General features: G+C 35.1%; 1 protein-coding gene and 1 pseudogene across 4 annotated transcripts in view; both read left to right on the top strand.

Annotated features, from left to right (window-relative positions):
* The window catches only part of IBTK (inhibitor of Bruton tyrosine kinase), a 78006-nt gene that overhangs the window by 17988 nt on the left and 35462 nt on the right, over window positions 1–24556 (top strand). For all 4 annotated transcript variants that reach the window (XM_019029972.4, XM_019029973.4, XM_055392024.2 and 1 more), the window contains 12 exons: window positions 2976–3086; window positions 4625–4795; window positions 6095–6212; window positions 6660–6840; window positions 9534–9657; window positions 12105–12282; window positions 13993–14167; window positions 15397–15999; window positions 17453–17539; window positions 18674–18756; window positions 18842–18879; window positions 19336–19432. In XM_019029972.4, coding sequence (XP_018885517.2) covers window positions 2976–3086; window positions 4625–4795; window positions 6095–6212; window positions 6660–6840; window positions 9534–9657; window positions 12105–12282; window positions 13993–14167; window positions 15397–15999; window positions 17453–17539; window positions 18674–18756; window positions 18842–18879; window positions 19336–19432 — 1966 coding nt within the window. The remainder of the gene's footprint in view (window positions 1–2975; window positions 3087–4624; window positions 4796–6094; window positions 6213–6659; window positions 6841–9533; window positions 9658–12104; window positions 12283–13992; window positions 14168–15396; window positions 16000–17452; window positions 17540–18673; window positions 18757–18841; window positions 18880–19335; window positions 19433–24556) is intronic.
* Window positions 19830–19928, top strand: LOC115935113 (uncharacterized; annotated as a pseudogene).

Raw genomic sequence — 24556 nt, 5'->3', positions numbered from 1 at the left:
AAGTTCATAAAACTTCTTTGATCCAGAATATGAGCTTGGAGTGTTTTTATCATTATAGTACTGGCTCTTTCCAACTTTCACCTTATATTTATATATGACATACATAACAACACTTAGTTTATATCCTGAGGTTGAATTCTTAGACAGTTTTTAGAGCTACTTTGACAGCATATCCCTAGTTTGCCCAGGACAGTTCTGGTTTATGATTATTTTCCTAGTGTAATTGTTAGTATCCCCTTTCATTCTCAAAAATGTTTGCATGATAAATAATATGACCACTATATTTAGGGCTCCGTAGAACACTATTTTTTAAACTAAAAGTCACAACCTAATGCATCACAACCAGCAATTGAGCAAAAAAAGCAATAGAATCCTTAAACTCTAGAGAATATTAAATTTTGAGAGAACAGGAATAGAAGCCCATATAGGAATGAAAAGTGGCTAGAGAAGTAGAGAGTAGAATGGTATCATGAAAGCTAATATTCTTGTGGGTCTTCTCTGTAGATGTGGAGGGAACTTAGGATAATGAAAGGACTTGTGATGGGCGAGAATCAAGCTTGGTGTCCAAGTCTTTAGTGAATGTGAGAGGGGTGAGCAAGATGGTGAGAAATCAGAGCAGGGGCAGCAAGTGTACAAGCTGCTCACACCTAGTCTAGAGCTTTTTGCAGACATGCTAGTCAATTTTTTTTTTTCTCATGCTGAGCTTGAGTGGGTCCTCAGACTCCTCCTTAAAATGATAATCCAACCATTAGCAGCCACTAATGATTGATTGGAATTGTGGCACAAGAAAGACACCTGTTTTTCCTTTTCTGAAGTAGTACATGATATACCTTTATTTCATGAGCTGTTACGGAGCAGGGATTTTAAAGACAAGAGTGAGGGAATCATGATGGCATTAGGAAATCAGAGGGTGATTGAAATGTCTGATCCAAAGAAATATATAGTTTGGAATATTTGAGCATATTCCATTTGCCAGGGTTGTGAGTGAACTAGTGTACTGAAAGAGAAAGCCACATTTCAGGTAAGGCAAGGCAGTGGGCATGTTTTGTGAGGGTATTAAGGATCTAAGGGATTTTATTTACCACAGAATGAGGGTGAAGCAAGCACAGTGGGTAGGTTTGAAGGAAAGAAATCAGTATAAATTTCAGTCAGGGAAGAGAAAGCAAGTATGGGAATATTAACTGAGTACCAGTTATATAGAGAGCCCCATTTGTTATTGAAAAGGGGCTGATTCTATATTATACAGTACCAAATTAATTAACTACCATGAGACAGAGATTATTAATGTTAGTATTATGTATTCCAGATAATTAAAAGTGAAAATCCATGCTCAGTTCTCATTTAAAAATTCAAGGGTTTTAGGCTGGGCGCAGTGGCTCATACCTGTAATCCCAGCACTTTGGGAGGCTGAGGCGGGCAGATCATGAGGTCAGGAGATCGAGACCATCCTGGCTAACACAGTGAAACCCCATCTCTACCAAAAATATAAAAAATTAGCCAGGCTTGGTGGCGGGCACCTGTAGTCCCAGCTACTCGGGAGGCTGAGGCAGGAGAATAGCGTGAACCCGGGAGGCAGAGCTTGCAGTGAACCGAGATTGCGCCACTGCACTCCAGCCTGGGCGACAGAGCGAGACTCTGTCTCAAAAAAAAAAAAAAGTCTGGGGTTTTTAAAGTTGGATAACTTAAAACTGTCTAGTATTGCAACTGTTGTTTAGTAGTAGAAGTCAGCAGTTGTAGGATGGCATTCTAATATTTAATATAAAATTGAATGAAATGTATTCTTATTTCATAAAATGAATTTCACTGACAACTTGTAAATTTAAAATACAAATTTGGATTTTATTTTTAAACTTTTTAGGTATTTGTGGTACAGCTAAATGAGATAATAATCTTTGCATTACTTTTTTTATTTGATAGCTATATTGTGCTTACAAAATTCCGAGCGGTCTAGGGTATGTGTAAATATTTAGAGCTTGTCTAGCTTATAATTTTTTTGTTTTCCAAAGGACCTTGACTTTCTGGAAATGATTTTAGGGTTTCTTTATTTCTTACTCATCTTTTTATATCCTAAGTTAGAAATATTTGCAGATGTTGTAAGAAATATAAATGCAAACAATCTTTAAAAATGAGAAGATTTTAAAAATATTATTAAGGTAAAGTGAGTATAATGAATATCAGAGCTTGGAAAATAGCAAAATGTGGCCCAGGGTTAGATATGTAAATATATATATATTTGAAACTGCTGATGGTTTCCTGTTATTGTGTTCTGCTGAGGCAATTCAACTGTTTCAGCATCTTTGTCTTCTGTAGTATGTGAATAGTAAGTCTGTGTATCAGGGGCAAGGGAGGGTACTGAGATTGAGCAGATAAGGAAAAAGGAAGTGGGAAAGGAAAGAGAAAAACTTGAAAATAAATATAAAATTATTTATTAAAATAATTATAAACATATATTAAAGACATGTTGATAAAACCAGAGATAAAGAAAAGGACATACTGCCCCCCACGCCATGTATAAATAGCTTTATTGTTTTTTAAAAACACTCTGAAGATGTTTCTATTATTTTTATTAGTACCATATATCACTATTTGGCAATCTTTATGCTTCCTGTTGCACTTTGCTCATTTGTTACTGTTTGATATTTCATGAAACTGGAAAACAACTGGTTACTAATTTTTGGAATTGAAGGTTTAAAATTATATTTTCCTTTGGGTAATCTCTTCTGTGGGTAACACATGCTTAATTCTTTCTTTGTTCTTTTTTTTCGTGTCAATGTTTTTAGACATAATTTTAAAACAAAGCATATGTATCTTTTATTTTTATTACAGAAAACTTAAAATGTGGAAATTAAAGTCTTATAAATTCCCCTTGTATCCATTATCCTGTTTAAACAATTAACAATATTCTATTTCTTTTTCATAAAATAAAGGATATTTTATTCAGAGAAGTTTAATAATATTCTCTTGTTTTCCCTTAGGTGGTGCTTTGTAAATTTCACTCCGTGTTTCTGTCTCAGAAAGGGCAGGTTTATACCTGTGGTCATGGTCCTGGAGGGCGATTAGGACATGGAGATGAACAGACATGCTTGGTAATTGAAATGTCATTACACTATTTAGGTAACTTTAGAAAAATGCTGATAAGCTGAAAGATTTAATTAACTAAATTTTTTTTTCAACTGTAAGGACGAAATAATACATCAATTGATAATAGATTTTAAAAAATCTGTTTCCTGATATATCATGTTCAAATTAAGGATTTACATACAATGCAAAAGGATTTAAAAAAGTAATACTTTGCTTATAGCAAATACTGAGTCAGGAGCGTTACATAAGCTTTAAAATGTTTCTAGAGTTGAAATAAAAGAAGGCAGACTAGGCCGGGCGCAGTGGCTCACGCAATCCCAGCACTTTAGGAGGCTGAAGCAGGCGGATCACCTGAGGTTGGGAGTTCGAGACCGGCCAGGCCAACATGGAGAAACCCTGTCTCTATTAAAAATACAAAATTAGCTGGGCATGGTGGCACATGCCTGTAATCCCAGCTACTTGGGAGACTGAGGCAGGAGAATTGCTTGAACCTGGGAGGCGGAGGTTGTGGTGAGCCGAGATTGTGCCATTGCACTCCAGCCTGGGCAACAAGAGTGAAACTCCGTCTCAAAAAGAAAAAAAAAAACATAAAAGAAGGCACACTAATTGTAAAACACTTTTCCTGAAGTAGTTCTGGTTTTTGTTTTTAACTTCTCATTAAGATTTCTGTGGTCTAAAAATTGAGCCAGTATTTTCATTATATAGTCACAAAATTTATATTTGTGCTACTGAAACTTAGTGCTAATTAGAAGAGACCTAGTATATTACCTATCAGAAAATTGGTTCACTAGGTTATTTTAAGATGTTTTTTGTGGGGACTTCTGGTATACTTATCTATTAAATGGTGCTTTTAAAAAGAGGGAAAGCTATAATGATAATAACTTCCATTTTTGAGGGTTTATTTTGTTCCAAGCATTGTTTATGCTTTTCATATATAATTATTACCTTAAGCCTCACAACAGCCCTGTGAGGCACAGGTATTATCTTCATTTTATGCATGATGATGACACTAATAATAGCAATCATTTATTGACTGATTACTGTTTTCAGATGAAGAAAATGAGGTACAGAGAGGTTAAGAAATTTGATTGAGATCAAATAGGTAGTGACAGAAGTAAGATTTGAACCCAGGACAGATAAATGACTCCAAAGGAATATGATACTATATGTTTGGCTACTCCCTGAAGGGAAACATTGATTCTGTATTTTTGTTTCTTTTTCAATGTACCAGTGTACACTTTGATGAGTTCCCTTTATTCATACCAAACAAATTTGCACTTGGTAAGGGCTCAAAAATCATTTGTTGAATTGAATTATTTCACTGGAATGTCTTACTGGGCTTATGTATTTTGCTCATAAACTTACAACCATATCCTTTTAAACTCATCTACCCTTTGCTGAAATGTAGAATTTACCTATGATAGATACAGCCATGTATCGGTCATGTCATTTCATGTCATTTTAGATGTAGTATCATCAAATTCTATTTGCATATCTGTATAAATGGTTAATGTAGTATACTAAAGTTAATTTTATTTTGTAGGTCCCTCGGCTTGTGGAAGGACTGAATGGTCATAATTGTTCCCAAGTGGCAGCTGCTAAGGATCATACTGTTGTATTAACTGAAGATGGATGTGTTTATACATTTGGTCTAAACATTTTTCATCAATTAGGAATTATTCCACCGCCTTCCAGTTGTAATGTACCCAGACAGGTAAGCTTTACTCTTTTAAATAATAAGGTTTTACATTTGCAATAAAACCTGTATGAACAAAAAAATGTAAGTTATTGACAGAGCAACTTATTTTATTTCTGTTATTTAACTTTATCTTCAGTGATATATACTGTCTTTATTATTTATTATTATTATTATTATTATTTTTTGAGACAGAGTCTTCCTCTGTCACCCAGGCTGGAGTGCAGTGGTGCGATCTCAGCTGACTGCAACCTCTGCCCCTCGGGTTCAAGCGATTGTCTTGCCTCAGCCTTCTGAGGAGCTGGGATTACAGGCACACACCACCATGCCTGGCTAATTTTTTTTTTTTTTTTGAGTATTTTTTAGTAGAGAGGGTTTTGTCATGTTGACCAGGCTGGTCTCAAACTCCTGACCTCAGGTGATCTGCCCACCTCGGCCTCCCAAAGTGCTGGGATTACAGGTGTGAGCCACTGCACCCAGCCTGTTGTCTTTATTTTTAACAGGAGAAATTAAGCATAGTACGTATTAGCATTTGTTTGGAGTAAGAAAGAAAGCACTTGGGAAATTCTGCACTTGGGAGATTAGCCACCAAACTGCATCTTTTAAGTATTCATAAGCAAAGGGAGGTCCAGATATTTTGGATTTGAAACTTAAACACTTTTTAGGCCCTCCTTAAGAAAAAATATGAAATTTATCGATACCAACTGGGTTCATGCAAGTGAGGAACTCAGAGACTTAAGTTTTATTTGCTTCAGTAAATCTGCCTCTGCACAGATATCACACGTGACAAGTTGATGTTAGGGGACATGGGTCCAAAAACCAGTATTCTTTATTCTACTTTTTTACTCTCATGTGCACAGCCATCTCCAGAAGGTGCACAGTAGTGCACAGGACAATCGCACGACAAAAAAACATCTAGCCCAAAATGTCAATAATGCCACTATTGAGAGACCATGGAAATATCTAATTTAGAAGCACTGTGTTTTCTATTAAGAATGAGACTGGCTGCTGCTTTGCATATTGCTTGTTAGAAAAAGAAAAATAGCTAAAAGTTTAATAATTTGATACTTACACCATGTCAATTTTCTATATATTAAAACTGCTGACTGAAAGTGGCTGCACCACAATGTTTTGTGTTCCGAGAAGGATTCAGGTCTTAGTATGAGTGCTGAGATCTGTTAGTGACAACTGCCAATTGCACTTGAGTGGACCACTAACAGCAAGTATACCATATATTTGCTGGTCTGCTGGATCTTTAAAAAATTGTACTAGGTCGTAAATATATAGTAAATTGCAGTTTTATTTGTCTTTAAATAGATACAGGCAAAATATCTGAAAGGAAGGACAATCATTGGCGTTGCAGCAGGCAGGTTTCATACAGTCCTATGGACTAGAGAAGCTGTTTACACTATGGGACTAAATGGTGGACAACTGGGTAAGAAATCCTTAATGACAATATCTGGAAATTAAATTGGACTCTTTAAAAAATTATCTTTTCTTTTTAATTTTTATTGATTAGAATGAGATTATGAGTGATTTTTTGTTTGTTTGTTTGAGACAAAGTCTCACTCTGTCATCCTAGCTGGAGTTCAGGGTGCGATCACGGCTCACTGAAACCTTGACCTCCTGGGCTCAAACCATCCTCCCATCTCAGCCCCCCGAGTAGCTGGGACCAGAGGCCCCTACCACCATGCTGGGCTATTTTTTGTAGAGATGGGGTTTCACCATGTTGCACAGGCTGGTCTTGAGCTCCAGGGCTCAAGGGATGTGCCAACCTTGGCCTCCCCAAGTGCTGGGATTATAGGCATGAGACACTGTGCTTGGCTAAATAGGACTCTTAAAAGAGCTATTTTGTGATTTGCTTATTTGTATCATTTTTTAGGTTGTTTGCTAGATCCCAATGGAGAAAAGTGTGTAACTGCTCCTCGTCAGGTCTCTGCCCTTCACCATAAAGACATTGCTCTGTCTTTGGTTGCTGCAAGTGATGGAGCTACAGTCTGTGTTACCACAAGGGGAGATATTTACTTACTTGCAGACTATCAGTGCAAGAAGATGGCTTCTAAGTATGTGTATTTCTGTGAAAGAAACATAATTTTAATAATAATTCAACTCTTCCAGCAAATATCTGAGTGTTAGCTTTATGCTATGTTCTATAAATGTCAAATGGAAAAAATTGAATGAGGAAAAACATCAGGAATTTTTGTCTTTGATTTTTGTCTTTTGGCATGGATCCAGTGAATATATATAAAATTTCTGTGTAAATTGTAAAGTGGTATTTCTGAATTATGTTTAATATGTAGTTAAATATGAGCTATATATTTTTTCTTTTTTTGTATTTTAGGTGCACAGAAATAGATTAATCATAATTCTTGATTCGTGACACTCTCATCATTGGTTCCTGTATAGCCTTGTTTACATTATACATTTATTTATCTTTAGAATATAATCATATGAGTCCTCTAACCAGGCTTAGTGTTTATAACTGATAAGTATATTTTTTAAAAAAACATGTTATTATAGAATGCAGTAAAGTAGCAGTTGGTTAACTAGTCAAGTCAAAGCAAAGAATCATAAAGTTTTTGTTTTTTTTTTTTTTTAATTGAGACAGGTTCTTGCTCTGTAGCCCAGGCTAGTCTTGAACTCCTGGGTTCAAGCGTCCCTCCTGTCTCAGCCTCCCAAAGTGCTGGGATTACAGATATGAGCCACTGCGCCCAGCCTCATAAAGTTTTAAGTATGGGTGGGTGCACCAATTGGAATTCCCTGTCTTTTCATATAAACCATACTCATAATGTGTCACCTGTCATTTCATTTTGAATGATTTAAGGAACCAGTGCTTAAAAACAATTGTGAAGTAATGTAAGTGCAGAATTGTACATTTTTAATACATTTTGAATCTTTTATAATTGATTAATTAATTTGACAGTTTCTTGCTGCTCATATTTATTGTGCCATTCCAAAGTATTCAACTTTTATAGACAGGTTTCAGACTAATATGTTACCATTTATATAGTATTTTACTGTGATAAATTCATTATAAATATATACATTATTAGTTTAAATAAATACAAGTACTTAAATAGGTCTTTGTACAAATATAAATGATTCTTGAAAGTGGATAGCTCAACTAGTGGGAGCAGTTGTGTACAGGAATTCTAGAGAATAGCTATCTAACTTTTAAAACAATTGGGGATTTAAATTTAAATGCAACAAAATGCTTTTGATAATGTAAAACAGGTACCATCCATGAAGTTACTCATGAGCAGAAAATGTCTATCAATTTGTAAAAACTTACCTTCTTTGAGTAACAATTACTTTTTTTTTTTTTTTTTTTTGAGACATTGTCTTGCTCTGTTGCCCAGGCTGGAGTACAGTGATGTGACCTATGCTCACTGCAACCCCCGCCTCCCAGGTTCAAGCAATTCTTCTGCCTCAGCCTCCCGATTAGCTGGAATTACAGGCATCTGCCATCATGCCCAGCTAATTTTTTTGTATTTTTAGTAGAGATGGGGTTTCTCCATTTTGGCCAGGTTGGTCTCGAACTCCTGACCTCAGGTGATTCGCCCACCTTGGCCTCCCAAAATGCTTGGATTACAGGCGTGAGCCACTGCACCTGGCAGAAAGTTACTTTTGACTTCAATTTTAGGTTATATTTTAGTGATAGAAACATAAAAATGTGAATATGTTTCTTAAAACTGACTAGGTTTTTTCCTGAGTTTGAGGTGATATGTAAGATGTTGAGTTGTATTTTTAGTTAACATTTATAAAACTTGCCTATATAACATTAAATCACATAAATATGTTATATCCAAGAGTACATTAAGGAAATTATTTTGTTACAGATTAAGTTATACAATATAGTAATTTTGAAAAATTTTTTTTCCTTTAATTTAAAAGGGAGGACAGTCATTGGAGTAGCAGCAGGCAGATTTCACATAATGCTATGCACATCAAATGTGCAGATATAATGAAATGTGTAGCTAATGAATGAGTTACTGAATAGCAGTACAGATGATTTTCATGGTAGCAATATCTGTTTAGGATTAGCTATTTTTTAAATTAAGCATTTCTATTTAATTTTGAGGTTTAAAATTTGTCTTTTCTGTTAAAATAGAGATGCACTTAGGAGCTTATAGCCATACCAGTTATTTATTTATTATTTATTTACTTTTTTAAGACAGAGTCTCTCTCTATCACCCAGGCTGGAGTGCACTGGTGCGATCTCTGCTCACTGCAACCTCTGCCTCCTAGGTTCAAGTGATTCTTCTGCCTCACCCTCCCGAGTAGCTGGGACTACAGGCGCACATCACCATGCCCGGCTGATTTTTGTCTTAGTAGAGCTAGGGTTTTGCTATTTTGGCCAGGCTGGTCTCGAACTTCTGGCCTCAAATGATCCACCGGCCTTGGCCTTCCAAAGTGCTGGGATTACAGGTGTGAGCCACTGCACCCAGCCCATACCAGTTATTTTAACTCCAGAGTGAATGTTTGAATTAGCAGGTGGAACTTCAGGCATTTAATGTGTGTGTGTGGGAGGGGGTAAAGGCATTTAAGAGAAAAAGACTTGATATAGAAAGGAACAGCCCCCTTGTAGGGGAAATTTACAGAATGGAAGGCTAGAGATACCAAAGACCAAATCATTTTACTTCACCTTTCACAATAATTCCCTATAGATTGTTGTTTGAATACTAACTTCTTTGAAGTTTAGGCATGTGTAGTTTAGAGAACATATTAATCTAGGATTTTTTTTTTTTTCATCTAGACAATTGAACTTGAAAAAAGTTCTTGTGTCTGGGGGTCATATGGAATACAAGGTTGATCCTGAACATTTGAAAGAAAATGGGGGTCAAAAAATTTGCATTCTTGCAATGGATGGAGCTGGAAGGGTAAGTATATATTTATGTAAAAGTGTAATCTTACTCTCAGTTGATAGCTGTAGCAGACCTGGTAACATGAAAATGTATTGCTATGTTAGTGACAATTCCTATTATCTTTGATGATTAGTATTGGGTGCCAAAATAAGTATGTTTTAGACATCCATTACTAATTAGTATGGAGGTGGGATTTAGAGAAAGTATGACAGACAGCTTTTAATCTAATGTTGCACAATACTGATTTGTTAAACTGTAATCAAAAATTTTATTGTGCTTAAAATGAAAAGAGATTTTGATGTTATTTGGTGTATACACTGAATACTGATAAATGACACTGAATTGCGTAAATATAAGATATGTAATGTAACTATAATTTTATTTATTTATTTTTTTTGAGACAGTCTCGCTCTATTGGCCAGGCTAGAGTGCAGTGTCATGATGTCGGCTCATTGCAACCTCCACCTCCTGGGTTCAGGCGATTCTCATGTCTCAGCCTCCTGAGTAGCAGGGATTACAAGCGTGTGCCACTATGCCTGGCTTATTTTTGTATTTTTAGTAGAGACGGGGTTTCGCCATGTTAGCCAGGCTGGTCTCAAACTCCTGGCCTCAAGTGATCTGCCCTCCTCAGCCCCACAAAGTACTGGGATTACAGGCGTGAGCCACTGCGCCTGGCCTCATGTAACTGTTAAAAAAGTAAAGATCAGGCAATATGATAAATTTGGTGCATAGTTGGAAATTTTTTTCCATATTTAGTTTTATACAAATGTATGCATTATAATATATGTATACATTATAACTATCCACATTATATATGAAAGATTTCCGGATCACTAGTGTGTAAGGAATTTCTTATCTCTTAAATAAAAAGTTCTAATTTTAGTTCCTTATGCAAACATATCAGTACATTTCTCTAATAAAATTATTAATTTAAAATATTTAAAAAGATTATTTTCTGAAATATATGCTTCAATTAATGTATTTATATATTATATAAAATACATCTCTAAATTGTTTTTTGAAGGGTGGGAGGGTGGGAGCCATCTCTAAATAATATATTTAGATTTTAAAAATTATATTTAAAAGTATATATCATACACTAATGATACTGAAAAACACACAGTATGGGTAGAAGAACACAGATAACTTTCTGGTTTTACTTATAAAATTAAAATAATGTTTTCCGAGGTTTATAATGTTCTGTAAAGTTTGACATTTCAGAAATTGAGGAATTATTCATAAAGCTCCACATACTGGGTCATTATAGGCATACATTGTAGGGATGGAGAATGAAGATGATTTTAATAGTAGTAACTAGGTTTAAATATTAGAGCTCTACATCAGGAAGAATAGCTGTTGGATGGTGGGTGTAATACTTGGGTGATGTGATGCTCTGTGCAGCAAACCACCATGGCACACGTTTACCTGTGTAACAAACCTACACATCCTGCACATGTACCCCTGAACTTAAAAGTTGAAGGAAAAAAAAAGAATTAGAGCTCCAGTTTGTACTAGTGGAAGGAAACAAATGGGGTTACATAAAAGAGTTGAGTATAAAAACTTATATTTGATTTTGGGATGTGTATCACTTACATTGAAATGGATATAGCTTATACTTCTGGATATTTACTTCCTGCAAAATAGAGTCTCATTAAGAAAACCAAGCTCTGAAAGCATCAGTCAGTCTCAATCAGTATAGTCTTTTTGTGTGAATAACTTTTTAGCGACCTTGTCAGATAACCATTTTGTGTTCTAGTTTTCTTAACTTGGTTATGAGGGAATTGGACTTTTAAAAATCAGCCAGTTTTTCAAATGAAATTGTGCTTGGAATACTGGTATATGAAACAGATAAAACAATTGCTGCTGTGGATTGGGAAGCCTGACACCCCATCTCTCATCATTCTCCATCCCTTAGCAAGGTCCCCTGGAGCTACTTTTCAGGGACTCTGAGGTTTGCAGAACCATTTACAACCATTGAATTCTGTAATGACTTTTCTAAGATTTTGTTTTAGTTATATAATTGAGTTATGCATACATTTACTTTTTTCTTGAGAGTAAAGTTTGGATTTTCATAGGGGGATCATTCTTCTTGTAAAGAGATAGTATTACAAGAAGCCTGACTTGTAAGTTGTAGCTTTAAGATTTTGTTTTTCTTTAGCATTGTAGCAGATCTGTTTGCCCTAAACAGGTAATACTGGAAATTGCTACTTCTTAAGAGGAGTGCCTTTGAAATAATTTCTAATGCTTCAGGCTTGCTTAATATTCTTTTCTGAAAGATACTTCTTTAAAATCATCTTGATTTTTATTATAGTATCTATCTTTTTCTGTGGAAGAATGAACATTGAAACATACTAATGAGAGCTTTTATTTTAACAGCATTGTCTCTTGATATCTTGATTTAAGGTTTTGGTTGTTCAAATGCTACTTGCTTTATATTTCAGCGTGATTTGGTTTTGTTTTAGGTGTTTTGCTGGAGATCAGTCAACAGTTCTCTGAAGCAGTGTCGATGGGCCTATCCACGTCAGGTCTTCATTTCTGATATTGCTTTAAATAGAAATGAAATTCTATTTGTTACGCAAGATGGAGAAGGATTTAGAGGGAGATGGTTTGAAGAGAAAAGAAAGAGTTCTGAAAAGAAAGGTCAGTTCATATATTGAACGATACGTAAAAGTACCTTTCAATTATCCTTTAATTTGACAAGTATTAGGTTCAACTGACAAGTATTATTAGGTTTTACTTTTATGTATTTATCTTTGTGATTAGTTTTTTAATGCCTGTTTCCTATTAGAGTGTAAGGTTAGTGATGGCAAGGGCCATGAATATTCGTCTATATCCTTAGCCTTTGGCATATTTCCTGGCACATTGTAGTCACTCATTAAATCACCTGTTGTATGAATAACTCAGTTATTGTGTGCCAGAACAAAATCAAGAATGTTTATAATTACTCAGAAAATTATAAACGTATTCTTCAAAATCATAAAGCCACAGATAAATGACTTTTGTAAAATTTAATGATTTACTTGTATTTCTTTTATTTCTTTATAGATTATTCAAGTCTGTAAACATTTAATATATATTTACTATGTGCCAGATATAGGGGAAAGTTTTAAAGATGCAAGAATATATAAAATGGGCCTCTATACTGAGGCACTCATAGGCTTGTAGGGGCAATAGACATGTATGTAAATATTTGCAGTTCACTGAGACTAATGTTAATATCCACATAATAAGTTTCTTGAGAGCATAGAAATTGGAATGACTGAGTGTCAGAGAAGATTAGTAAAGCCTCATAAGACTAAAATAGAGTTAATTTGTGGGAGTAACTAGAACATAGGTTCAACTTATGGAAGTCTTTAGAAGTGTGTCTTAGTCATATTTAGTGATCTGAAACTGAATTCATGATTTCATGCTCCAACTTCTGCTTCTCAGTGTTTTCTATTTCTGTAAATTATTATCTTTGACACTCAGATTCCCTTACACTAGAATTAATCAGTCATCAAGTTTTGTTCTCTTTCTCAAATGTTTCTTATATCTTTCCACTTTTTTCCAGATTCATTGCTACAACCTAGTCGATATCATCTTTTAATTCTTTTCCTGGATTTACAGTAATTCCTTAAATGGCCTCTTTTTATCTATTCTTTGTTTACCTTAAACATTCTTCACACTACAGCCAGAATCATTTCATTCATGTAAATTTCATATCTTTGTGGAAGCACTATATCCTTTACCTTCATAGCCTTGATTTTACTTGTAATGATATAATCATTTGTGTAATGTCTGTCTTCCCTGCTAGATTGTGTACTCGAGGAGAGCAGGCACATGTCTGTCTTCTTCACTACTGTATCACCAGACTGATGATATCATAGTAGCCCAGTTTGGTTACTCACATATTTTCTGAATACATGCAAGAAAGGGGGAAGAGAAAGGGAGGAAGCAAATAAACAAGCAGATTATGAAGACAGTAGATTTATATATTTTTAATCCAAGTTGAAGAATTTTTTTCCCTTTGGGCAACAGGAAGTATAAGTTGAAAAGTTTTAAAAGCTAGTATGACACTAGATTTGCTTTTTAGAAAGGGAACTTTGGTTGCAGTATGGAGGATGTGTTTGTTGAAAGAGATGGAATCATGGATAATTGAGAATCCATCCACCAAAAATTTCCTGTATAATACAGCCAATATATTCAGTGGAAAATGTGTTGAAGAGAGGATGTAGTTCTTCAAAAACACTGAATATATGTGAAAAAGATTTCCATATTTTTCTAACTCCTTTTCTATTCCATTTACTTCTCAATCATTTTAGTAGTTTCAGTAAAGCCTTGATTAATGGTAGTTTATTTTTTTTTTAACAGAGATTTTATCAAACCTTCACAATTCCTCATCAGATGTGTCTTATGTCTCTGATATAAATAGTGTGTATGAAAGAATTCGACTTGAGAAACTTACCTTTGCACATAGAGCTGTTAGTGTCAGCACAGATCCAAGTGGATGCAACTTTGCAATCCTGCAGTCAGATCCTAAAACAAGGTATACTTGTATATATTAAATTTCATTTTTTAGAAGGAACAATCACTGGATTTTCTTGTTTTCAGTAGCTGCTGGTGCAAATTTAATTGAAGAGCTGTTGTCAAGACCTATAGAGACCTTAGACATAATCATGTTTACAGGATAATCCAGAGGTAGAATTTGTTATACTTGGAGTGATGAATGTTTCCTTTGGTTTGTAAACTGACATTTATTGAAAATATTGAAAATATCTATACATGCACTCACAAAGTTTATTGTCTTTCTTCTTTTTTTTTTTTTTTTTTTGAGATTGCTCTATTGCCCAGGCTAAGTGGCAAAATCTCGGCTCACTCTAACCTCCACCTCCCAGGTTGAAGCGATTCTCTTGCCTCAGCCTCCCAAGTAGTTGGGATTACAGGTGCCTGCCACCACACCCAGCTAATTTTTGTATTTTTAGTAGAGATGGGGTTTTGCCCTGTTGGCCAGGCTGGTCTTGACCACCTGACCTCAGGTGATCCGCCAGCCTCGGCCTCCCAAAGTGCTAGGATTACAGGCATGAGCCACCGCACCCTGCCTTATTTGTCTTTCATACTTTATGATGTACCCTGGGTTCTCAGATTCTGAAAAATGTATTATAAATATTTCTTAGGCAGTTTGCAAAGATTTCTGACCCTTGAATATGATGAGAATTGGCAAAATAAGTGTTGTGGCGCCATCTGTAAATCCCAATGCAAATCTCCTAAGTCACATTAGCAGAGAGGTATCAGATTAAGATAAACATCAAGGGTACTGCTGAAGAGGGAGGAAATTCTGCAAGTAGGGTCATCATCCATCCTGGTTTGCCCAGGCCTGCCCCAGTTTTAACATTGAAAGTCTCATCTGAGAAACTCATCAATCCAAGACAAACCACAGGAGGGTTGGTCTTCCTACTGAGAAGGGTGAAATGTTGGTTGGGAAGGTGTAATTACATTCCCACAGTACTGTAAGAACCAGGGATATGGACAACTTAGTTCTTATCATTTTAATTTGAGAGAAGAATAGAATATAAATATAAAAAGGAATAGAAAAAAATTAAAGGATGATATAGCATCTAGGACTTTGTGCAATATTCTTGTATTTTAGGAAATGCCAAATTTAAAATTTTCTAAATACTGTTTAAAAAATTGCATTTTAAAGGAAAATTGGCTAGGTATGAAAAAGGATTTCCTTCATATTTTTTGAAGCATAATTTGTTTTTGTCTTCTTTCTAGCCTTTATGAAATTCCAGCTGTGTCCTCATCATCCTTTTTTGAAGAGTTTGGCAAACTGTTGAGGGAAGCAGATGAAATGGACAGCATTCATGATGTGACATTTCAAGTTGGCAATAGACTCTTCCCTGCACATAAATATATTTTGGCAGTGCATTCTGATTTTTTTCAGAAATTGTTTCTTTCAGATGGTAATACTTCAGAATTTACAGATATTTACCAGAAAGATGAAGATTCTGCAGGGTGCCATCTCTTTGTGGTAGAGAAGGTTCATCCTGACATGTTTGAATACCTTTTACAATTTATATACACAGATACTTGTGACTTTTTAACTCATGGCTTCAAACCAAGAATACACTTAAACAAAAACCCAGAAGAATATCAGGGAACTCTGAATTCTCATTTGAATAAAGTGAATTTCCATGAAGATGATAACCAGAAGTCTGCATTTGAAGTTTACAAAAGTAATCAAGCTCAAACAGTTAGTGAGAGGCAGAAGAGCAAACCTAAATCTTGTAAAAAAGGAAAAAATATTAGGGAAGATGATCCTGTAAGAATGTTGCAAACTGTTGCAAAGAAATTCGGCTTCAGTAATTTGAGTAGTAGGTATGATTTCTCTTTTATATCTGTTCCTGTACCTCATTCAGTCCTCCTTTAAAAAATTTCCCAACCTTACTGTGAAACCCCATCTCTACTAAAAATACAAAAAATTAGCCGGGTGTGGTGGCGGGCGCCTGTAGTCCCAGCTACTCAGGAGGCTGAGGCAGGAGAATGGCGTGAACCCGGGAGGCGGAGCTCACAGTGAGCCGAGATTGCACCACTGCATTCCAGCCTGGGCGACAGAGCGAGACTGTGTCACAAAAAAAAAAAAAAAAAAAAAAAAAAAAAATTCCCACCCTTTTTGCCTTGCTTTGCTTTTCTTTCCCCTCCCCAAGTCTCCTCCCACTTGTTCCATCCCCTTCTCTTTCTCCTTCCCCTCCTCTTCCTCTGTCGCCCTTTCTCCCTACCCATCCTTTTTTTGGGGAGGTACATGGATATGTCTTTCCTCCATTTGCGGACAGAGCTATCTCTGGGACTTCTTGGATTACATTAATGGATAGGAAAGCTGTTGGTGGGTTTGAACTCTGGTTTGTGTATGTAACAGGGATCTGGAGTGGCAGGCAATGTGGTATGCTGGAAAGGTCTTTCAAGTTAGAAAGACATACATATCTCTTAGCTTTACTATTCCTGGCTGGGACAATTTTCTTTCTTTTACCTCAGTTTCTCGAACTCCTGGGCTCAAGCGATCCTTCTTACCTCAGTTTCTCAATATAAGAAATGGGAAAGATAATATTTGCCTCATATTGTTGGTATGGTTTTGTCATATGTAAATTGCCTAACACCATAGTATCATATTACGAATCAGATTATTTGAAATTCTTTCTTTTTTTAAGGTGTTAATGTTGCTTGTGTCAGTTAAACCTTCGTTGTAGGGTGGGAAGAGAGGAGGGGTGTGTATCGTGTTTCCTGTTTAAAAATAATGAAGGGGCCGGGCACAGTGGCTCACGCCTGTAATCCCAGCACTTTGGGAGGCTGAGGTGGGCAGATCTCCTGAGGTCAGGAGTTTGAGACCAACCTGGCCAACATGGCGAAACCCTGTCTCTACAAAAAATTACAAAAATTAGCCGGGAATGGTGGTGAATGCCTGTAGTCCCAGTTACTGGGTTGGCTGAGGCAGGAGATTCATGTGAACCTGGGAGGTGGAGGTTGCAGTGAACTAAGATCATGCCACCACACTCTAGCCTGGGCGACAGAGCGAGACTTCGTCTCAAAAAAAAAAGGAAAAACTTTGCGCTATGGCTTTGATTTGTCTTTTGTCAGTAATGTTTAATCTATTTTGAATTCTAACTAAAATGGAAGAAAAAGTATGATATTTCTTTATCTCAGAGTAGGAGTTTGTTGAGATACTTTTCTAGGATACAGTATTATATTTAGATGTAAGCTAATTTGTTGGATTTTTTGTTGTATGTTTATTTTTGTAGGGGAATATCAATTGTTAATTTTTATCTATCCTTGATAGGTTAGATGGAGTCATATTTGAAAATGAAAAAATTAATGTTATTGCCAAGAACACTGGTAATAAACTGAAGCTAAGTCAGAAAAAATGGTAAGTAAGGAAAGGAAGATTAACATTTCATGTCTAGATTTTGGCACTTAAGTGTGGAAATAGATCTCTGCTTACCCACATATGAAGCAAAATGTATAGGTAGATACCCTCTTACCTTTTCTAGTATTCTGCATTTCTGGAAATGTTGGGGAGCTGTTGAAGTAAATTGATAAAATATTAACTGCTGAAGACATCAAAGGAGTTTTTTCTTTCCGATGACTTTCTAATAGAGAGTGGAACTTTTAATTTTTATTTTTTCTGGCCTGAATTTTGTGCCTTGTTATAATTAGGAAATGTTATTAACCCCCAAACCAATTAATTATACCTCTTTATCATTGTTATGATTATTGCCTTTAGTATAAAAAATTCTTAATAATAAATATACTATTCTAAATATATTGTTAAGAAGTTTTGTTTTTAGGGCCTGGTGTGGTGACTCACGCCTGTAATCTCAGCACTTTGGGGGGCCGAGGCGGGTGGATCACCTGAGGTCAAGAGCCTGATTAACATGGTGAAATCCTGTCTCTACGAAGAAAATACAAAAATTAGCCGGGCATAGTGGCGGGTGCCTGTGATCCCAGCTACTTGGGAGGCTGAGGCAGGAGAATCACTTGTACTCGGGAGGCGGAGGTTGCAGTGAGACAAGATTGCACCATTGCACTCCAGCCTGGGTGGCAGAACGAGACCCCGTTTCAAAGAAAAAAAAAGTTTTGTTTTTAGCTATTCATACTTCCTCTGTAAGTGAAAAGGTTTTGGAGAAGGATAAACTGTGGAGTTGTTTCAACTGTGCTTGGCCCAGATTAGCTACTACAAATAAGTGAATTACAGAGACTTAAATATGATATCACTTAGTATTATATTATTAACAGTTTGTCTAGAATAAAAAAAAGGAAAATCAGAAAAATACTTTTTGAATATTTGTATTCGGCTCCCTTTTCAAATATTGTCTTTACTCTAAGGCCCTTATCTTCCCTGTGGTGGAAGAAGATGAAGTATTTTATTGTATGTATTCCTGCAAGTTATTTATTCTCTGCCACCTTTAAGAGGAAATTGAAAGTTAAGCCAAATCCTATAATCTTTTTCATTAAATATGTAAAGAAATTGCTCTTGCTTCAATTAAACATTTTCTTGCAGTTCATTTCTGTGTGACGTGACCATGAAATCAGTGGATGGAAAGGAATTTCCTTGTCATAAATGTGTTCTTTGTGCTAGACTTGGTAGGTGCACTTTTTAAAGCTGCTGATTTATTTGCTGTAGTATTGTTTCACTATTCTTATTGCATTGAACTTTTTTTTCTTTTAGAATATTTTCGTAGTATGCTGAGTAGCTCATGGATTGAGGTAAGATTTAAGTAAAAAGCGCCTAGGTTGGTAACTATGTTTCTTTATATTTTGTGCAAAGTATGTAGTAAAGAAATTCAAAATCAGAACTCGATATTTTAGCTCAGTTTTTCATTTATATTAAACTTTATGCTTGAGGCTGCTGGAAAATAGCAACACTTAGAATTTAAAATTATTGCCAAGAAGCTACTTAAATAAAAATTTCCCCGCTATTATTTAGAAATGTATTAGGAACACCACCGTGTTTCTTGTTTTCTGAATTTTTTTGTTCCTTTTTCATGTTATGTTTTAAAATTAAATTTAATATTATTTTAGCCATGTGTTTTGTAAATTTTATGTTTTGCATTTGATGTGATTTCCTGTTCAGAGTGTTTTGTACCAATAACCCAAATTAGAATGTAATATTTTATTGTTTAGAATGAATTATTTTACTTTATTTTGTCTTATTTTATTTAGGCTTCCAGTTGTGCAGCTCTGGAAATGCCAATACATTCTGATATATTAAAAGTTATTTTGGACTACCTCTATACTGATGAAGCTGTGGTGATAAAAGGTATTAATAAGAGTTAGGACGTTGTAGATACTTCACATATAATGGAATAATGGTAAAATCAACATGAATCTTAATTTCTAATAGAAAAAAACCATCAATAAAGGCTTAATTTATTTTATTTTTAAAATATTTATTTTATTTTTAAAATATTTAATTTATTTTTTATTATTTATGGAGACCGGGGTCTTACTATGTTGCCCAGGCTGGTCTCAAACTCCTAGGCTCAAGGGATTATTCCACCTCGGCCTTCCAAAGTGCTAGGATTATAGCGTGAGCCACTATGCCTGGCCAATAAAGGCTTAATTTAGAATAAGCAATAGGAATGATTGCTAATAGTAAAGGAGCAGAAAAAGGTTTTCATTACCCATGTGAAAATGAACTCTTTGAGAATTAGTGCTTGCTTCGGCAGCAAGTATACTAAAACTGGAATGATACAGAGATTACATGGCCCCTGTACAAGGATGACATGCAAATTTGTGAAGCGTTTCATTAAAAAAAAAAAAGGAATTGTAGGTAATGGTTGAAATTAGATTCAGCAGTTCAATTTCCAGCTACTTCTATGATGGAGATGAATGAGTTGACAACAGGGATAGTTTTGACAAATACTTACATAAGTTCTTTCTTACCTGTTTTTCCCCTTTGTGGTTACACATCTTGAAAGAAACAGATTAAAAATTGTACCAAAATTTATGAAGAGAGGTCATTTATGTACTTTGTTAGGCAAAACAGTAACTTTTAGTTACAAGATATGTTTACTCATTGGAATGGTACTGGATGTTCTGTCATATTCCATTAGTTTTTTTTAACCCCAGCTGTATACTGGGGATAAAAAAAAGTGAATAGACCTTTTTCTATATTCAAGAAACTCAATCTAGTGGAGAAGACAAATGTATAAGAAAACAAATATAATCCAACAGAGTAATTCTCTAAAAAGCAGATGCATTTTTAAGAAGCTAGCCTCTGAGTCTGCCTAGGAAATCTGGGTGGTCTTGTAAGGAGATAGAGTTTAACTGAGGACAAGATTTCTGAAGATTTGTATACTTGAGAGTAAGATAACTGAGACATGGTATGTTTTTCTCTACTTTCATTCTTTTTAAAAATCGAGAAATTATTTGCATGATAAAACTTATACTTTTAAAGCATACAATAAGTAGTTTTTAGTATGTGTATGAATTTGTGCAACTATCATCACTGTATAATTCTAGAACATTTTCATCACCCCAGAAAGATACCTTGTACCCATTAGCAGACACTTCCCACTCTCTCTTATCCCCAGTCCCTGGAAAACCCCTATTATGTTTTCTGTCTCTATGGATTTGCCTCTTCTGGACATTTTGTATAAATACAATCAAACAACATGTGACCTTTTATATTTAACTTATTTTACTTAAGTACGATGTTTTAAAAATTTATCCGTGTTGTAGCAGGTACCAACACTTCATTCTTTTTTATTGCCAAATAATATTTATTGTATGGATATAACACATTTATTCATCAGTTGATGGATGTTGGGGTTGTTTTTACCTCTTGTCTATTAGGAATCATGCTGCTGTGAACACTGATGCCTAAGTTTTTGCGTGGGCCTATGTTTTCATTTTTCTTGGGCATATACCTAGAAGCGGAAATGCTGGGTCATCTGTTTAATTTTTTAGGAACTGCCAAACTGCACAGTGGCTAGCTGTACCATTTAACTTTACCACTAACAGTGTGAGGGTTCCAGTTTCTCCACATCCTTGCAAGCACTTACTAATATCAACCTTTTTTATTATAGCCATCCTAACGGGTGTGAAGTTATGCAACATTGTGGTTTTGATTTGTATTTCACTAATGACTAATGATGTTGAATGTCTTTTCATATGCTTTTTGGTCATTTGTATATCTTCTTTGAATACATACTCAAATCCTTTGGACACTTTTTTTCTCAATTATTTGTTTTTTTATGATGTTGCAAGAGTTCTTTATATATTCTGGATATTAGTCCCTTATGGGATATATGATTTGCAAGTATTTTCTCTCCTTCTCTGAGTTGTTTTCACTTCCTTGATGAAGTGTCCTTTAAAACAAAAACTTTTAATTTTTTTTTTATTTTTGAGACAGGGTCTTGTTCCATTGGGCAAGCTGGAGTGCAGTGGCATGGTCATGGCTCACTGCAGCCTCGGCGTCCTGAGCTCAAGTGATCCTTCCCACCTCAGCCTCCCAAGTAACTGGGACTACAGCTGTGCACCACCATGCCTGGTTAATTTGTAAAAATTTTTTTAGAGACAGAGCCTCCCTATATTGCCCAGGCTGGTCTGGAACTCCTGGGCTCAAGTGATCCTCCTGCCTCAGCCTCCCAAAGTGCTGGGATTACAGGCATTTCATGATGTCCAAATTGTCTATGTTGACTTGTTACTTGTGTTTTTGGTGTCATATCTGGGAATTCGTTTGTCAAATCCAAGGTCATGATGATTACCCTATATGTTTTCTTCTAAGAGTTTTATAGTTCTGTCTCTCACTTGTAGGTCTTTGATCCATTTTGAATTAATTTCCCCCCCAGTCTTATTAAGGTGTAATTAACAAGTAAAAATTATATGTAGTCATAGTGTATAACATGATGCTTTGAGATATATATATATAATATCTATATTTATATATATAGAGAGAGATAATTACCACAATCAAGCTAATTAACATATCCATCACCTCACATAATTACCTTTTTTTTTTTGTGGTGAGAGTACTTGAGATCTAGTCCTTCAGCAAATCTCAAGTATGCAGTACATTATTATCAGTGTAGTGGCCATGCTGTATATAAGGTCTCTAGATCTTATTCATTCATCTTATAACTGTAATTTTGTACTCTCTGACCAATATCTCCCCATTACCCTAATTCCCTAACCTCTAGTAACCACCATTCTTATTAAGTTATTTTTTTGTATTTGTTGTGAGGTATGGGTCCACGTTTATTCTTTTACATCTGTATGTCCTATTTTTTGAGTACCATTTGTTGAAAAGACATTTGTTTTCCCATTGAATTGTTTTAGCACCTTTGTCAAAAATCAACTGACAATAAATTTAAAGTTTTATTTCTGTACTCTTCAGTTCTATTTCACTGAACTCTCTTTATGCCAGTACAGCAGTGTCTTGATTACCATTGCTTTGTTGTAAGTTGTGAAATTGGGAAATGTGAGTTTTCCTACTGTGTTCTGCTATTTCAAGACTGTATTGGCTATTTTGGGTTTCTTGCATTTTCCTGTGAATTTTAGGATTAGTTTGCCAATTTCTGCAATAAAGGCAGCTGGGATTTTAATACAAATCACATTTAATTTGTAGATCAGCTTGAGGATTATTGTCATTTTAATATTTAAATCTTGTAATCCATTAACACCAGCTGTCTTTCCATTTATTTAAGTCTATATATTTAAGTCTTTAATTTCTTTCAATGATTTTTGTAGTTTTCAGTGTACAAGCCTTGCTCTTTCTTAGTTAAAAATTATTAAGAATTTTTAGTGCTATTTTAAATGGAAATTTTTTAAATTTTATTTTTGGATTGTCCTTTGCTAGTGTTTAGCATTACAATTGATTTTTGTATATTGATCTTATATCCTGCAACCTTGCTGAACTTGTTCACTAATTCTAGTAGTTTTTTTAGTGGATTCCTTAGGATTTTCCATATGCAAGATCATGTCATCTGCAAATAGAGATGGTTTTACTTATGCCTTTCCAATTTGGGTGTGCTTTATTTCTTTTTCTTGCTTAATTGCCCTGATTAGATGAATCTCTAGTACTCTGTTGAATAGAAGTGGCAACAGTGGTCATCCTTGTCTTGTTTCTGATGTTAGGAAAAAGCATTCAGCCTTTTTACCATTAATTAGGATGTTACTTGTGGGTTTTTTGTAGTTGCCATTTATCAGGTTGAGGAAGATTATTTCTATTCCTGGTTTATTGAGTGTTTTTATCATGAAAGGGTGTGGGATTTTTGTCAAATGTTTTTCTGTTTCTTAAGATGGCCGTGTGTTTATTATACTTTATTTGTGTGTATTATATTGATTGATTTTTCATATGTTGAATCATCCTTTCGTTTTGGATTTATTCTGTTAGGTCATGTTGTATAATTCCTTTTTATATGTTACTGGATTTAGTTTCTTAGCGTTTTTTGAGGATTTTTGCATCTTTAATTGTAAGGGATATTGGTTTAGTTTTCCTGTGATGTCCCTGTCTGTTTTTAGAATCAGCATAATATTGGCCTCCTTGTCTGAGTTGGGAAGTGTTCTTCATCTTCTACTTTTTGAAGAGTTTGTGGAGAATTGTATTAATTTATCTTGTATTAATTCATCAATTGTATTATTCATCTTTAAATATTCAGTCAGATTAACCAATTAAGCCATCTGGTCCTGGACTCTTCTTTGTAGGAAGTTTTTTGATCACTAATTCAATATCTTTACTTTACTTATTGCTAATTGTTTGCCCCCATATAAAAGGCTGTTGTCACTGGGCAAGCTTTATGTCAGGTCAAATAAAGATAAGCATTCTAGTGGGATTTTCAGAGAACTAGCAGACAGGTCAAATAAGGATACTATTGCTCTACAACTGTTCTGTCTCCTTCTGTGGCTACTAGGCTGTCAGTGTGATTCCCTATGATTATGGAGCTGTTGGTTTTCAGTACTACTGTGGAGGAGGGGAGAGGAAGATCTGAACAGGAAAGGCTGCAGTGTCCTGAATCCCACTGTTCTTAACAAGATTAAACTGCTTTTCTTAAGTAAACACTTCCTAGATTATTATAAGCTTTTGGCTGATTTCCAGAATTCTGGAAAAGTTGATTATGACAATTTTCCACAGTTGTCTGTTTTTTTTTAGGGGAGAGGATTAGAAGCTCTTAGTCTGTCATTCCTAGTGACTTCATCTTTGTCTCGTATTTTAAAGCTGTTTTCTATGTCGTGTTTTTTTCTTCTTAATCTTTTTTTCCCTTTCCTCTCTTCCTCTGTTATTTTTTTCTTTCAATTTATGTTGTTATTTTGGCAGTGGCTCAGGGGCAAAAAGCCATTAGTAGTACTTAGGTCCAAGAAAGTTGTTTTATTTTTTATTTTTTTGAGGTGGAGTCTCACTCTGTTGCCCAGGCTGGAGTGCAGTGGCGTGATCTCGTCT

This window comes from Gorilla gorilla, chromosome 5 (genome assembly GCF_029281585.2).
Source record: "Gorilla gorilla gorilla isolate KB3781 chromosome 5, NHGRI_mGorGor1-v2.1_pri, whole genome shotgun sequence".
NCBI lineage: Eukaryota > Metazoa > Chordata > Mammalia > Primates > Hominidae > Gorilla > Gorilla gorilla.
This window is presented reverse-complemented; position numbering and strand designations above follow the sequence as displayed.